The sequence below is a fragment of the Notechis scutatus genome, chromosome 10 (assembly GCF_049901735.1).
Source record: "Notechis scutatus isolate UNSWTSFEM ecotype Mainland chromosome 10, rNotScu1.2, whole genome shotgun sequence".
Taxonomy (NCBI): domain Eukaryota; kingdom Metazoa; phylum Chordata; class Lepidosauria; order Squamata; family Elapidae; genus Notechis; species Notechis scutatus.
The window spans coordinates 22,971,162-22,987,642 of NC_142018.1; the positions used below are offsets into that span (position 1 = coordinate 22,971,162).

At 58.7% G+C, this 16,481-nt stretch overlaps 1 protein-coding gene across 1 annotated transcript; it reads right to left on the reverse strand.

Annotated features, from left to right (window-relative positions):
* Positions 1-6,434: 6,434 nt before the first annotated feature.
* On the reverse strand, positions 6,435-15,053 carry TSC22D3 (TSC22 domain family member 3). Its single transcript, XM_026684272.2, has 3 exons — positions 13,422-15,053; positions 7,856-7,907; positions 6,435-7,412 (listed from the first exon to the last, which is right to left on the reverse strand). The coding sequence occupies exons 1-3, from the start codon at positions 13,712-13,714 to the stop codon at positions 7,170-7,172; spliced, it is 588 nt and encodes a 195-aa protein (XP_026540057.1). The 5' UTR covers positions 13,715-15,053; the 3' UTR covers positions 6,435-7,169.
* Between the last annotated feature and the right edge of the window lie 1,428 nt (positions 15,054-16,481).

Sequence of the window (16,481 nt, forward strand, 5' to 3'; positions counted from 1 at the left end):
ACGACGGGTGCCAGAGCTGCCTGGCTGGCCAGGGGAGCAGGGTCGGGGAGGGAGGGCCCCCCTGGGGATCCAGCCTGTGGCCCCCTCCTTTGTGGGGCCCTAGAGGAGCTCCAGATTTCTCTGATCGGATCTTTTTCACCTTGGCTCCCAAGAGGTGGGGCTGAAGTCCTCCTGGCTTTGAAGATCCCCCAAGGCACCCAGAAACTCGAGAGAGGCTGCCAGTGCATTAACGCTACCCCTGCCAGGCAGTGTTTCTATGCCCCTCCCCATCTGGAGGGAATTGTAGCTGCAGAGACTGGCTCCCATTTGGGTCCCTGAGTCCTTGGTTGGGCACAAAGGCTCTCCCACCATGTGTGCATGGGTACGTGTGCGTGTGTGTGTGTGTGTGTGTGTGTGTGTGTAGGGACTCCGTCTCTCTTGAGCCTTCCAGTCACCAGGAGAGTCAAGAAAACAGCTGGGGGGGGGTGGGGTCTGGAGAGGGCAGAGGGCAGGGTCAATCTGCCTCCCTAGTGAATGCAGAGAAACAGGAGAGCCCCCTCAACTGCCCATCAGCTTTGCTGAGGCCACTGGGCTTGGACCCCTTGGCAAGTGGGCAGTCAGATCCCAGCCTGGCCAAAATTGGCAGTTTTCCTGGGCCGGTCACTCCCCCTAATCTCCCGAGCAGGGAAGGGACCTTTGAACATTACACTCCCATCTTGCAAGAAAGAATAATTCATTAAGTGTACCGTAAATATACCGATAGCAAGACACCCATAGCACCCGCTGCTCCAGAAAGGGGCCACTGGAGAACGCTGCTACCCTACAACTTCAGGAAGTGGATCCCCTGAGTTCCAGGGCCCCCCTTGTGTGAAAACGTGCAGCCGCTTGCGTAGGAAATCTGGGTTTCTAGGGCATGCCAGGGTTTGTTTGTGGAGGGCGGTGACCCCCATGGCTCAGGGTGTCCAGGCTCCCTCTCTGGGCACTGCTGCAGGAATGGCAGGCGGGCGAAGGGCTACGCAGAGGAGAGCCACATCGAAGGCACAGGGCTCTCCCTCCCTTGGCTGCCTCCAGCACAGGCCAACAGAGGCCCGGAGAAACCGTGGCTCTTGGGGGCAGGAATGGGAAGGCATCGTAGGAGGGCCCAAGCAAAGTAGCCACCCTCAAGGGGCAACTCCTCCTTCCAATTATCCAACTTGATGAGAAGATCCCGGTCACCCATGAGCATTGTGGCAAATCCAAGCTCCTGGCTTCTAACTGGGGTGCCAGGAGGAATGGGAGAATGCCTGAGAGGGGTGGGGAGCAGTTCCAGAGGGAGGACCCAGACACAGTGCTGGAGCAGCTCCAAATTGCCCCAGCTTCACTTGGCTGCACTCGGGCCTAAGCAAAGGCCATAAAACCACCCCAGAGCATAAACCAGCCTGGAAGCTTGCAGGGACAAAGGCTGAGGCGGTAGAGGGATCGGGGAGATTTTCCTCCCCCCCTCCAGGTCTTTTGGCCCCCACTTCCTGGAGCAACCAGAGGTCATCTTGACAGAGGAACTGCTCTTTCTGCACACCTAAACTGCTAGTTGGGGGAGTTCCACACCAGCCCACAGCCCTGCAAGCATGCCTGGCAGGAGGAAGGCAGAGCCTGGGCCAGTGGGATGCCTTGTGCCCTCCATCCTTCTTTCCCAGGAAGCAAACCGGGCTCAGCCATGTTCACACAGGGAGGCGAGTCTGCTTTCTGCTTACATAACTGGACTGCTTGTGCTGCCATTTGGAGCGAGGTCTGGGGAGGCAGATGTAGCAGCTCACCAACACTCTGGGGCAGGAGCCGTTTGCGGCCCCCTTTCCCCCCTGAGCTGACTGGGATCCGGTGGGGGGAGGTCTGGCCCAGATCAGGGCTCTCCTTCCAGGAGTCTCCCGCTTTGGGGGGCAGGTGGGGCTCTTGGGCACTGCTGTGGTTGAAGAGCCCCCCTTGACCCCTTGCCCGGCTCCAGCAGTGGGAACTGACCTCCTCTTGACAACAGGTGAAACTTTAGAAAGTTAAAACATCGTGGATCAGTTAAGAACCAAGAATAAGGCTGGGATGCAACAGGGCAGGGCAATCTACGCCCCCGCCCCCACCCCTCCAGGCCAAGCTTAGGCTAATCCCTGAGCCTTCAATGCAAGGGATTGGCAATGCAAGCAGCCATTCTGTGGAGCCCCCAGAAAAAGGCACAACCCTCCCCGACAGTCCCCTCGGGCAAAGGGCATTTCCACTCTGTTGAAGAGCTGCGGGTCAAGCCTCTCTAGTTCCAGGTCAGGGGCTGCCTTCATCGGCTGGGTCACATCAGCTTCCTGGAGGCTCTGAAAGGCACCTCTGCTTTCACCCCCAAAGTCACCCCAGGTGTCTCCTGCCCGGCCACTGCTGCTGCCAAGGCGCTGTTCGTCTGCAGGTGGGACAGAGTCCCTCCCATCCCCTGCTAACAGCCAGGTGGCCTGGAATGGGGCCCAGTTCAGGGTGATGGATGCCTCTAAGCCTGGGGGTGGGTGGGGGGTGGACAGTCTCTGGATCTGCCCCATGCATGGGGGGGGGGCAGGGAATGGCTAACTGGGCAGGCTTCCTTGGAATTCTCCGTTCCCAGCCGGGTTCCTAATACCTGACTTGCAGCTAATTACAGCCTGGATGGGTAGGATGGCAGTTCCCCACCAAGTGTAGCCTCCCGGGACTTGGTTGGGGAGATGAGCCAGACAGTTGGGGCAGGGGCTGATCTGAAAGGGAGCCTGGGGCACCAAAGGAAAACCGGGGCTTATTGCTGGCTAGAGAGGAGCTGAGAGGCCAGTCGGTGCTGCATCAAGGCAACCAAATGGCCTCCTTCATCAGACCTTTGAACCCGGAAGGTCCCTCTGTGCCCATTTCCCAGAGAAGGGTGTGACAGAAGTCAGCCAATCAGCCAAGGGATATGGGCCAAAAGCCCAGCAGACGCTCACAACTGGCAGCCAGAGTCTGCAGGGCATTCGATCAAAGGACCCTCTTGGCACATAAAACAATAAAAGTGTTGGAAGGGACCTTGGAGGTCCTCTAGTCCAACCCTCTGTCCTGGCAGGAGACCCTATACCATCCTGGACAAATGGATGTCCAGTCACTTCTTAGAAACTTCCAGCGTTGGAGCACATTATTATAAGATTGTTGAGAGGCTCCTGACAGGGACCAGGCCGAGGTCCAAGCCACGTCCTGGCCCAGGATGGCAGCAAAGGAGTGGGTGGGGTGGGGTGGCCCACCAAGCCCTCTTATTGGCGAAAGAGAGCCAGGGCTGGGTGGCTGCTGTTGATTCCCTAAATTGATTTGGGGGTGCAAGAAGTTGGTGGCCGGGAGCTCAGCCAAGGGCATGTGTGCCATGCCATTAATAATGGAGACGGAGATCAGGGGAAATGCCAGTCGGGGGTTAGTCCAGTTCTGATCCTGGGGGGTTACGTGGGTGCACTCTCTTCCCCTTGTGCAAAGCCCTGGGCTGCCCAGCCCCCCCCGTTCTGAATGCTCCCTTCCTTCAGCTGGGCTCTGCTTTGAAGGACCATCTTGCTCCCAGTCGGCCCCTGTTCAGCAGCTGCTGCCCCCTTGGGCCCTTTGCCTACTGCCTTCTCCTCCTCACCGGGGTCTGGCTATTGTGCATCCACTGGATTCTTTCGTCTGGCCATAGGGAGAGCAGGGGCAGCTGGTGGAACTGAGAAAGGGGTTTCCACGCCTTCCCCTGCAGGAGAGTCTCTGGCTGGGCGACCAGGGACAAGCGGCCAAGAGGCATTTGCTTCCTCAGAGTCCACCAACTCTTTTCTGCACACCACCGGCAGGGGATGAAGGACATTCCTCGCCTCAAGAGCCCAAAGCCTTTGGAGGGAGGCTAGGGGCCATCCAGGGGCCCAGGAAAGGTCTCCTCCGGCTGGCACCTGGCTCACTGGAAGAGCATCTGCTTCACCGACCTCTTCCCAGAAGCCTGCAGACACCCCTCCCTGCCAGCCTTTCTCTCCCCTAGCCCCACTGCATCTAAAGGGAACTGGCTCAGAACCAGGATCCCAGGGCCCCCTCTCTAGGGCCAGCTTTGGGGACGAGAAGCCTCAGCCATGAAGCTCAGACCTGAGACTTGGGGGGCGGGGGGGAAGACAAGGTTAGATGGGTATGAATACTATGGCGCTTCTCTCTTCCTGCTGAATCTGGTTCTTCTCCATTACTAGGTTAATAACAGATGTGTGCGTGTGTTTGTGTGTATGTGTGTGAGAGAGAGGGGGGGAGGGGGAGGGAGGGAGAGGGAGGGAGGAAGTTTTGTCTCTTGTTCTTCACCATTGTTATGCAGCGGAATAGGTTTCAAAATGACAGGAGTCTTGGATCAGACCACCCCAGAAAAGTGCTCCCCTCCAATTGGGGCCCTGGAACTTAGCCAGGCTTTGTCTGTCCTGCAGCCACAGGTGACAGAATCAAATTATCGACCACTTCTGGCCAAAGCTCAGCCGTTTCTCTGAACTGGGCAGTGCAGCGTGTCCTGTTGGAGGCAGCGTGGGCGGGTGGGCCCTCTGACCTTGTCCAGCCCAGGGCTCCAGGCGGACCCACCGTAGCTCTTTCGCTTCCTTCCGCAAAAGGGCGTTGGGTATGACAGCCAAAGAGAAGGGACCGACCCTCTTCCTACCTCTCTAAGCGAACTGCCAAACCGGCCCATTGCAAGCAATCCTAAGCTTTGCTTTCCGCAACCGATGCGCCTGGGTGGGGCTGAGATCGTATCTCCCACAATTCCCCAGCAGCCGGAAGAAGCGGCAGCCGTCAGAACAAGCCGGGGGGGGCGGCCCCAGCATCGGGACGCCTCCTCCCGACCTCCCCCCCTCATGGCCCAAATACCCCGAACGCAGAAGGGAAGCTGCCCCGGCATCGACCGGGAGAGGGGCGGGACAGCTCAGCCCCCTCCCGCCCCAAGGAAGCTGTGCGGCGGCAACGTCAGATCACCTGCCTTCTCCCGGGGCCGCCATTGGCCCAGGCAGCCTCTTGCCAGCTGGTTGCTGCGGTGACAGGCCGGTCGTTTGCAAAACAAGCCGCGAGCGGGTGAGGGGCGCCGTCGCCCAGTTCCCCAGCTCTGCGGAAGGCGCGCCCCCGCTTGGCTCCATGGAGCCGACAAACAAACACGCGGCGCGCCCTGGAACAGCCGCAGCGCCCGGGCCCAGCGGATGCGCGGGGAAGTGGAGCAGCGAGGAACGGAGGCCGGGCTCGAAGGGGCCAGGCTGGAGCGGCGCGAGAAGGACCGGTTGTCGGGGACGAGGTGGAGATCGGGCCAGGCCGCTAGTCCCCAGGGCGCGGAGGCGATCAGCCTCTGTATCTCCCGGCTCGTTTCCCACCAGCCGCCATTCACTGCTCCGAGTCACTGTTTCTAGCAAAAAGCACCTTTGATGAGGCGTCGTGGCGCCCGGCTTCCAAGGGCACCGTTTCCCCAACTTTAGCCGTTCGAGCAGTGCAGGGGCTGCCTTCCACAGCTCACAGCTGCTGATCTTGCCCCAAGGGTGGTCGGTCAAGCCGTCCAATCTCTTTACTGGGCACCTCTTGGCAAGCGCCCTTCAGACCTTCCCCATCAAAGCCAAATGCTGGGCTGAGCTGAGCTTTGCAAGCTTGAAGGTGTGCAATCCGGCCTTTGAAAGTGGCCATTATGACCCCTGCCTCGCTTGAACCTACCTCTCCAGTGGGAAGTGGGCTCCCAGTGATCACCAGTCACACCAAATGAGGTGTAGCTGGTAATCACAGCCGGTCTTCCGACAGAAAAGCGCTTCTGCAGCTGGCAAGGCTTTACCTACAAGCCTCCATGTGCTCCACAGAGTTCCTGGCTGGCGGCCGCTGCTTTCTCAACAGGGGTGGGATGGGGTGGTGTATGTAAGCACCCCAACTCTTGAGCCTGCAGGATGCTGGCCTCTGCCCCACTTCAATTACCCTTCAAAACAGCTGCATGACCAAGATCAGGGGCATCTTTGATTGTTCTGAGTCCTCTCTCTGTTTTTGCAGGGAGGGGGGCAGCTCAGCTTGTGGCAATGATGGCAGGTGGTGGCAGCTTGGTAGTGTCACATCTTCAGCCCTAATTTAGGATTTCACTGAAGAAGCCAAAATTGGGTTGAACAAAGTACAAGCAGATTAATCATAGCTATTACCATGAATACAGTGGTTTGTATTAATGCTGAAAGGTAGCAGTTCTGCACCAGCCACCAAGATACCAGTACACACACACACACACACATTTTCCAATGAATAATGGGCAAGCTGCAGCCTAATCAGGTAGCAGGTCCTTGGAGATTCTCCTAGTCACTGGAGAAACTCCCCTCCTGGTTTCTTCCCAGCCATACAAATTGGGTTGGGGGTGGAGAAATTGGGATGCCTCTCCCACATGCCTCCTATGCTTAGTCCCTCTGCCAGTGTCCACTACACATTTCTGCATACCCCCCTCCCCTTGGGAAAGAAAATTGATTAAACAGGTGTGTACAACAAAATTTATTGCATTATCTCATTATGCACCCATCCTCAGAGTGCGCTACAGAAGCAACCTTCCCCTCCCCCAGGGTGTGTGTGTGTGAGAGAGCCCCTTAGCCACCTCCTCCTGCTCCTCTTTGGTCCCCATCGACAGATCCAGGGGCTGCAGGGGCTGCAGGGAACATCGATAAAGGAGAGGAAGTCTTTCTCTCCCCTCCCCCCAGGCTGTTGTCAGTATACAAGTGTCAACGGACAAACCACATCAGGAGAAGCCCCTGTCCTCTGGCTTACAGTCCTCATTCTAGTCCGCATCTTGGCAGCTGCCCACATGCCCAAGTCGGCAACAGGTGGGTGCTGCACACAGATGCCTGGCTCTTGGAGCAAGAGGGCTAGTGAGGGGCAGGGGCCCCTGTTCCTATCCCCGGAGAGGTGGGGGCCACCTTTTCTCTGAGCAGCTTGACAAAAACCTCCAACTGGATTCTTCTTAGCCAGCTGTCGGTGCCCCCACCTTAAGCAGTTTCTCTCCTCTAGGGCTGCTGGTGGGGAGCAGCCATACGCCCGCAGCAACTCCAGAGTAGCCTTGCTCCTTTTTCTCAGGAGAGTCTCTGGCCAACCCAAGGAAGGGGCCACAGGTGAAGGGCCCCCTCTGGAGTCCTCCAAAGGAGATGCGAGGAAACCACGTTCGCTTGGAGATCAAGTTGAAAGAGTTCCGTGGCTCTGCCCACCCCATGGACAGAGCCACCTTACACTGCAGAGCCCGCCCTGTGTTGGGCTGGGGCACAAGGGCTCTTCTTCTCGGGGCCGGCTGGGCCCTCCAGGGGCAGGTGGGAGCGGAACTTCTGTAGCTGCTCAGGGCTGGCCAGGTTCTTCAGCAAGCTGTTCTCGAGCTCCAGGCGGGAGTTCTTCTCTGCCAGCTCCTTGATCTGCTCCTTCAGGACCTCCACCTCCTCTCGCACGGCGTACATCAGGTGATTCTTGACCAGATCCTGGAAAGAGGAGGGACAAAGTCCCGGTGAGGAAACGCAACGGCAGCTTCTGCGCGAGTCCCGCCCACCCACCGCAGCCCGACAAAAGTCCGAGCGGCTCAAGGCCTCCCCAAAGCGCCGAGCCTGCATTCTTGCATCAGAGCGCGCGCCCGCGAGAGCCGCAGCTCAACGCGGCGGCGCGCCTGCCGCCCTCCAGGACAGAGGCCCCTCCGGGGAGAGGGGAGGCCCGTGGCCTCTCGCTGGCCCGACCATTTCTCCGAAGCCTGGGCGCCCCCGAACACTGAACGGCAGGAGCTGGAAGGCCGCCGGTCTCGCCTCTCTCCGCTGAGCTCTCCCTGCGGGACTGCAGCCCCTGACCCGACCGCAACTCCCTCGCCTCCTCTCCGCCAGCAAGGGCCGCGGAGCCGCAGCGCAGCCCGTCCCCGCCTCCCCGAGACACTCACCATGGCCTGCTCGATCTTGTTGTCGATGGCGACCACGCTGGCCCCGGACGCGCTGCAAGAGACAAGAGAAGAGCGTCGCCGTCAGCCTCCGAGGCAGCCCGACGGGCCTGCCCGGCTCCCCCGCTCCCCCGCCCGACGGCTCCTCTACCTGTTGTCTAGCTTGACCGAGACCACGTCCCCCCAGCAAGGAGGAGGAGAAGAAGGAGATGGAGAAGTTGTGCAGCTGGTAGACAGCCACCTCCATCGGGAACGGGTACACGCCGGTACTCATGGCTGGGCCGAGAGCCGAAGGAACACAGTACCACGACCGGAAGAAGCTGCGGCTATTTCGGTGTTCGCCCGCCTTATATAGGGAAGCTCGCCAGACGTCACATGGTCTTAGCGTGCTATGCAAATAAGGCCACGCCCCTCCTGAGGGGCCGCGCGCACCTGCGCCCGGAGGCTTCGGTGCAATCCAGCCGCCTCAGCCTCGAGGGCGCTGCAGTCCCAGGGCCGGAGGCGCAGTGGAGGCGGCTGCAAATGGGGGCAATAGGGCCAAGGCACCTAAAGGGCACCAGGTTGGAGACGCTGCTGGCCCTGGACTCTCCGCGGGAGCAGCGCTTCGCTTTCCCCATTTCTGCGGCGCCAGACCGGTCGTGAAAGCGGGTAGCTTCATCCGCCCCCCCTCTCCCGCTCGGGACTCGGAGGCAAGTCCCGGGGCTGCAGGAGCCATGCGGGACGAGGCCGCTTGCGCCCTCCTCACCCCCCGCATTCACACGTGCGGCCCCTGGAAAACCCTGGTAACCGCTGCCCCCACGGAACCTGCCTTGGCTACTAGCGAAGGCGTGGCAAAAACGGAGGCCGAGTCCGAAACGGCAAGGATTGCCCAAGCGCAGCGCGGAACTAGGTCGGAGTTATGTAAGAAACCACCCAAACATCATGGCGGTGGTGTTGCTTCTGCCGCCGCCGCCGCCGCCGCCACTGGACAGGCCGAAGGTGCGCCAAGCAGCGGCTCTGTGAGCGTGGGAGGGGAATCTCTGGCGGCCGCTCCCTGTGCCGGCCCTCCGCCTCTCCCGAGAGGAAGAGAGGGCTCCTCCCCCGGCTCTGAGAGCCTCCAAAACCTCCTCCCACTCCTGGCCTCCCTCTGGCCCAGGAAGCAGTCGTGGGAAAGGGGAAGGGAGCCCCCTCCCTCGGCAGGCCACTCTTGCCTGGGATCTTGGGGGGAGGGGGCGCAGCAGGCGCAACTGGCTCTGTTCCTTGGCCCTGCCCTGCCAGAGTGCTCTGGACTCTCCTGCTGGCCTCAGGGCAGGTGTGTCTTTCCCTTTTCCACCAACACTGCTCCCCAAAGGGGAGGGTCTTCCCTGCAGGCAGCAAGAGGACTTGTGGTGGCAGGTGAACAGACCAAGGCCTGTGCTTGTTGATATGCGCAGAGTCCTCTGCGGGGCAGAACCCCCGTGGTGGGCATCTGCCATCGGTGCCCTCTGGCAGTAAAGGGGAATGCTGCTTGGGATCCAGCCAGTGGCTGGAGGAGACAGCAGCTCCAGAGAGGTGGGAGGACGAGGTGGCTTTCCTGGGGAAGCAGCGGCTGTGCCAACCTCTATCAAACCAGGCTCTCTTCCTCCACTTGTCTCAGAGCGAGGACTTGCTGGCTGGCTCCGTTTCCAGCTGCTTGGCGGCCACTCCCTTTGATGGAGGCCTTGGCAGAACTCCCAGTTCTGGGCTTCTTGGCACGCCAGCACGTGGCCTGGGCGGGGCCTACAGCACATGGTTGCCTTGTGCTCGCTCACTGCACAGTCTGGGAACCAGAAGGAATTCCCTTCCACCTCCACACTCTTCAGGCTATTAAGGGGGCAGCAGCCCCACCCTCTTTGGCTGGCCTTGTCAAGGGCCCTGCAACTAGGTTGCCTAAAGGAAGGTATTCCCTCAGGGGGAGGTGGGGCGGGGGAGCCCGTTTCGGGTGGGGACCTCTTCCTTCCCAGGACTGAAAAGGAGACTTTTTGAAAGGGCAAAAAGAGCTACAAAGAGGGGCTACAGGGGGCACAGAGGGAACCCACATGCTGCCCGGGAAGCTTTTTAACATCCCCCATTGCTAAACCACAGAACAGGACCTGCTGAGCAAGCTCTGCTGTGCTGTCAGCAAAGTTGTCATCTTAAAGGTTTGTTTTCAAATCAGGGCACTGAAAACCGAGCCTTCCCAGGCGTTGTCATCTGCATGGGAACCTGCACACTATGCAGAGTCATGGCAACACGCCTATCCTGTTTCTATTGGTACCACTTGAATAGGTAACCTTCCTGCTACCTGGAAGATTTGTGCAGCTTGGTGGGGTGGGGGCATCCCCTCGCCATGCATACTAAGCCACAAATCATAGCTTGCCAATCAGAAAAGATGTTCTGGCTTGATATATGGTGTGAATGCAAATCCACTCTGAATCGGATATCATTCTCTGACTTTCAGCCACTCTTTGGGGCCCATAAGTGGCTTAGGCAGAAGAGCACCCCACGTTTTGATAAACTTCTCATCCTGGATCATATCCCAAGGCAGGGTTGGTGGTGGGGAGAAGACTCCTTTAGCAGCTGCCCACTCTATCTGCTGGCCCACTCAACTGGCTGTAAAATCAGGAGAGTATGGGGGCTCCTGGGGAGCACAGAGAAATGGCCCCCTGTCCAGGGAGCTGGCAGGCCTAGAGGTTGCCACTTCCCTGGAGGACAGAGCAGTGGCAGCATTGCGAGTTGTGGGTCACAGTTGTTGGAAATGGTGTGCCAAGCCCAGGAAAAGGGTCTGAGGAGAATGCCCCCCTTGCAACAAGCTGAGATTTGTAAAAACACCTTCTCTGTACTCTCTTTGGCTGACCTCACTCTCCTCCCCAAATCCCAGGCCATCCCAGCTTCTTCCCTAGCAAGTGACCAGCATTCACTCTGCTTTTGCCTGGCTTTTAAACTCAAGTCCCCACTCCCTGCGCTCAAGGTCTCTCGCATCCATAAATGGCTTCATGCTTCCATGCATGTATCCAAAGCAAGGGTGTCAAACTCAGGGATCCGTGGGGTGCTTAGATCTGGCCCATGGGCCTGTCCTGGAAACAGTGAAGGACCAGCCCGCGGTGCCTCTGCCAGCGAAAAGGGAGCTTGGGGAGGCCACATGCAGCCCACCCGGGGTCCCTTTTCACTGGCAAAGGGCTGCAGGAGGCCGTCATGGCCAAAAACAAAGCCTTCCTTCTGCACTGTGCCTCACAGCTGATTTTCAGCCGGTTTGAGGCCTTTTTTGGCCTCCCAGAGGCTTGAGGGAGGCTTCTACAGGCCGAAAACTAGCCCCGTTTCATCACTTCCGGTATTTTCGGAAAAATAGGAAGTGACAAAATGGGGCTAGTTTTCAGCCCGCAAAGCCTGCAGAAGCCTGCAGAAGCCTTCCTCAAGCCTTTGGGAGGCTGAAAAAGGTCTCAAACCGGCCGAAAATCAGCTGTGAGGTATGCACATGCCCAGTAAGGTAAGTTTGCCTGCAGCTCGTGTACTGGCACAAATGGCTTTGTGTGCCACTTGTGGCACGCATGCCATAAGTTCACCATCACGGCCCTAGTGGCTGAGTGGTTCCTTCTCTGGCACCGCTGATCCCATTCATTCCGTGTGGGAGCAGTTAAACCTGCCAGCTGCTTTGTAGGTGCCATGGTGAAGTGCTCTTCACTCAGCTGAGGGGATCCTGCCGAGCCCTGTCCCTTTGGAATCATGGGGGGCTGGGAGTGGTGCTCATAGCCCCTCCCAGCCCAGTCCTGCCAAGAAAGCAGGATGAGAGGGGACCTGGGAGATCTGTCTTCTAGTTGGGGGCCCAGCAGAAGAAACAATGCGGATGGCTTGTCACCACCACCCATCTCCCCAAGTAGAAGCCCAATTGCCTTGAGCCAGGTACCAGTTGTGGCCAGCTTTGCCTTCCCCAAAAGTTGCCATGCCCATTGTGCTAACACCTGCACCCCATTCAGCCCGTCTCACATCTGGACGTCTGCCATCCCCATAGTCTCTGACCAAGATAGAAAAACTCGGTGCTCCCAACACGTCACTCCCTCTGAAGCAAGCCTTCGGCTGTCCTTTGCAACTCCATCGCAGCCACGGAACCTCCATCCCGGAGTTTGGCTCTTCCTGCACACTCCTGACTGCAAGGCCTTGGCCATCTCCAACTGCGTCTCCTTTGATCAAATTCAGCCCCAGGAAAGTCTCTTGAAAGCTCGAAGCTGCTATGTGACCGGCCTAGTCCTTCTCCTCAGCGGTACCTGAGGTGTCAAAGGAGGCCACAGAGGACAAGTTCCAAGCCTCTGAAACGGAGCCATCTGCTCCGGCCAGCTTAGTGCAGGGCGAGACTCTGGGCGCTGCTTAAGGAAACTTGGCCCAGAAGGCCGAGCAGAAGAGACTTCATGTAGCCAAGCTTGATGATACCATCAATGAAACCAGGAGCCACACTTCTGGCCGGAAGGTCTGAGGAGAGCTGGGTCGTCTTTTCAGAATTGGCAGCCCTTCCCCCTTCGTGGCCTCACAGCCCGCGTGGACCTTGCATACCTAGAAGGCGCCAAAGAGGACGGGGGAGGCACGTTTTGCTGCCCAGGTGCCAATCTCTTTGATTGTGTATTTGGGAGGAATAGTTGCCAGGATCTTCTCAGGCGAAGGAGGCCTCAGAGGGAGCAGGAGAGTCCCTGCTCGCCCGAGCAGCTGATATGAGTGGCTCCCACATAAACAAGCCCAACTGTGACCAACATGCTTACCCCAGGACTTTGATCGTGCCAGACTCTCACACTCCCTGGCCGGCCTATGCCACCAAGGGAGGGGGCACAGTGCACCAGCTCTCGGGGGAAACCCCTGATAAGTCTCAGCTGCCCTGGGGGACCGACTCCCAATTGGCGGGGGTGCTTGAGGCAGAGGGGCAGCCCGGCTGGACCCTATTCCCTGGAGCCGGTTCCTTTGCCCCAGAGCAAGCCCTTCTTCCCTGGCAGCACTCAGGCTGCAGTCTCTTCCAAGACCAGAGGCAGGGGAGCCTCACCCAGCCTGTCACGAGGAGACCTGCCTCCCCTGCAGCAGGCAACCAGCCCAGGGCCTACAGAGGTGCCCTTTTTCCTGGGAAAGAGGCCCCGCCCACTCTGAAGGCAGGACCGGTCAGCCACCAGCGGCCCACAGGCACTCCCAGGGCAAAGTCCTCTTGGACACCTGCCAGGCTCCAGCAGCTTGTGTGGTCGCTTAAGCCGCCGTTGGGGGGTCAGGCAGCCCCTGGCCAGCTGATAGCGATGGGGAGACCAGGCTCTTCTCGGCGCCTGTGGCTGCCCACGGATGGGAGGCCCGGAGCCAAGGCAACGCAGGCCCCGTGCCCTCCTCCTTACCCAGGGTGGCTCTGCAGCATTTTCAGGCCAAGCGAGCAGGGAGACGTCCTGAGCGGCGAAGGGTCCCGGCCCCATCCAGGAAGCCGTCAGAAAGGACCTTGCCGTCTAGGTCTTCGTGGCTCTCCCCCAACCCATTTGCGATCGGTCCGCCCGTCCTCCCCCCAGGCAAAGGGCCTTCCCCTCGCCGCTTCACCGGGAGTTCCCTCCCCGGGAGCCGTCCCGCGACCCCTGCCCACCTGTGGAAGAAGAGCAGGATGGATAGCAGCGTCTGGTCGATGTTCCGGTTGCAGATCCCGCGGCTGAGGAGGTAGCGGGGGTCGCGCACCACCGGCTCCAGGGAGTCCTGCCGCACGAGGCGCCTCAGCTCGGAGGCGGCTCCGAGGCTCTCGCACGCCAGTTGCTCGCGCAGCTGGAGGAGGGCGCTCAAGTGGCTGTTGTAGCCGAGGGGGCCGTTGGCCAGATCCAGGCAGCAGCTGCAGCAATCCAGCCCCACCGGCGAGCGGCGCTCCTTCAGGGGGGAGCTCGACATTCCTGTTCGGTCAGGAGGCGAAGCTGGCGGCGCGGACAGGTGGCTGGGGCAGCTGGAGACCGCCCCCCTTCGCCGGCGCTCGGGGACAGGCACTTCACCTCGGCGCTGGCTCGGCCCCTGCCCTCCCTTCTGGCCAGGAGGTGTCGGCAAGGTCTCCCCGCGGCCTCGGCTCCTTGCTGGATCGGTCGGGACCTCGCCGCTCCCTCTGCGCTCGGCTTCGCTTTCCTCTCCGGACTGTTCGGCCAACAGCCCCCCTTTGCCTCCCGCTCCGCCCCCTTCCTTCGGCACCGGACCGGATTGGGGAAGGCTGCTCGGTCACCGCCCCCGGGCGCGTTCAGCCGACACAAGGCCGGTCTCAGGGTCGGAGCCTCCACAGCGGCTGGGGCGGGGCGCTGGAGGCGGGGGAGAGGTGCGCGCTCCGCCTGCTCCCGCCGGTCCCGCCGGGCAGCTCTCCGGTGCGCCTGCTGGCGGGCGGCTGCGAAACCTTTGCTGGCCAGCCCCGACTCTGGCCTCTCTCCTCTCAACTGGTCCCTGGTTGCTTTCAGCCCCGCGCCCCGCCCGCCAGGTTTAGGAGAGGAGAGCTCGCTGTGGTGAGCTGGGAAGAGCGGATGGATGCCCCCAAAAGCAGGCAAGGCGCCCTTGGGGAGGCTCACCTGTCCTTCTGGCATTCAGGGTCACGGGGGTGGGGGGAGGCACCGCAGCCCACGTGCTTGGACATGCTTCAGAAGACCCACCCAGCCTCCAATGCGAAATTAGACACCATCACCTCCTCCAGTGACCGGCCAAGCTCTCTCGGGAGAGGAGGGCGACGTCAGACTTCACGGGAGATGCCCGCGGCCTCTTCTAAGGCGAAGGCTGTGAGACCCGGGCCGCACAAGCCCCTGCAACGGGTTCTGCTCTGGGGCCAGCATTTTGCACTTGGCTCCGTGGGATGCTGGCATTCCTAGCCCTGCTTTCCCTGCCGGGCGAAAGGTCGGCTCCCAGCTGCTTCCTCCATGTCCAGCAGGGGGCCCTCGAGCCCGAGTCCCACCCTGGTTGCCCAAACAGCAGCTGGCAGGTCAGAGGCGGCCCTGCGAGTCCCACAGTTGGGATGCCCCCCCCGCCCCCGTTCTAAAGCCACCAATGACTTTGTGAACAATGGACTCAGAAGTTAATTTTAAGAATGTTAGATAGACGGCATACACACAAAGGAAGTTGCAGAAGAGGCACATCGGCTGTACTGGATAAGACCGAGATCGAACAATGTGGATTTAAAAATGATGAGCTAACAATGATAAGGAAAACATATTTATATTAGACATTCAAATGAAACTGATTGACATGTTAATAATTAAATGGACATATGAATAACAAACAAGAAGAGTGATTTGGATAATGTTTCTGTACTGGATTTATTTTAAAAAATAGGTATGTAGTTATGTCTGCTAACCTTTAATGGACTTTTGCTGTACCAGGAATAATGTATTAGGGTTCTGTTTATGATTAAGAGATGAGAATGGGAAGAAAGGGTTTGCTGTATTTTAAGAGAAGGTGATGTTATTAAAAAAATGTAGTTCTTGTGATAAGGGGAAGTTACTTCTTTATGTTACTTTTTTCCTCTCCTGCCCTGTTTTCTGCACTTGTTTTTTCTTTTTATTCTCAGATTGCTGGAAGTACCACTAGGAATTATAATCTAACAGATAAAAACTCTGTTAAATTGTAATTTCTAGTGGTACTTCCAGCAATTGCTTTAGCTTTCTCTGTCTTGTTGAGCTTCCTCTCCTGGCCACCAGGGGGCAGCAATGCAGAGCAGGCAGGACCAAGTAGGATGGCATTCATCTTTCTCAACCTTAAATAAAACCACTCCGTTTTGCATGCAGAAACTAACCCTCTTCTGGGATGGCGAGCAGAAGGGAATAGCTCTTCCTCTGCCCCAGGTCAAAGGAGGGTTTCGAAGCCAAGACTGCACACCGAATTGGAGCTGGAGGGGGGCCTCCGATATCATTGCCCCAGACAAATGGCTGCCCAGCCCCCTTTGGAAAACCTCCAGCGGTGGAGCAGCCCAGGAGACGAGCTGATCTCCCTGTCCAAAAACTTCTCCTCCCTTCTAGGTTGCCTCTCCCATCCCTCCTCCTGCCCTCTGGTGCCCTGCAGGATAAGTCCATCCCCTCTTTTGAGAGCCAGTCTGGGGACAAGATGGGCAAAGGGAGGCTCTGGTCCAAATCACCGAGTGACTTTGTTTCAGCTCAACTGAGCTCACAGGGATGTTGCAGGGAGAAAATGAAGCGTAAGCGCTATTCATGCTATCTTGAGCTTTGGAGAAAAGGAGGGATGTAAATCAGGAAAGAAAATATTGAAATTTGGCAATATGCCTGCTTCTGCTTCTTAGAGCATGGGTGGCTCTGGGGGTGAATTTTAAAGCATCTCTTGCGCCGGCACCCTTTTCTTTCTGAGGGGAACTCTTGGGGTGAGACACAGACGGAGGGGTCCAGTCCTTTGGACCCTGCTGGATCCCTCAACAGGTCAAGATAGAATTGACTGAGGCATCTTCTGGGGCCCCCTGCAAGGTTGGGGGCTGGAGGCATCATTCCACAACAGTGGCAGTGGTGATAGCTGTGGTTGTTTGTGTAGCTTAGTTCTGGCTCTTCTTATGTAGAGACCTTGAGTTAACAGGAGAGGAAGGAATGGATGCGGCATTGGCCACCCGTTCTGGGGCACCCAGGACTCTCCCAGACTGCTTAACAGGGCTATGCAGCTGCTGGGAGAGGTGGTCCTTTAGCCGAGGGCC

Excerpts from the sequence above, each read along its gene's own strand:
- TSC22D3 (XM_026684272.2), bottom strand. The coding sequence starts at position 13,714 with ATGTCGAGCTCCCCCCTGAAGGAGCGCCGCTCGCCGGTGGGGCTGGAT. Across the intron at positions 7,908-13,421 it reads ATCCTGCTCTTCTTCCACAG|CGCGTCCGGGGCCAGCGTGG; the intron begins GTGGGCAGGGGT and ends TGTCTCTTGCAG. Across the intron at positions 7,413-7,855 it reads ACAAGATCGAGCAGGCCATG|GATCTGGTCAAGAATCACCT; the intron begins GTGAGTGTCTCG and ends TCCTCTTTCCAG.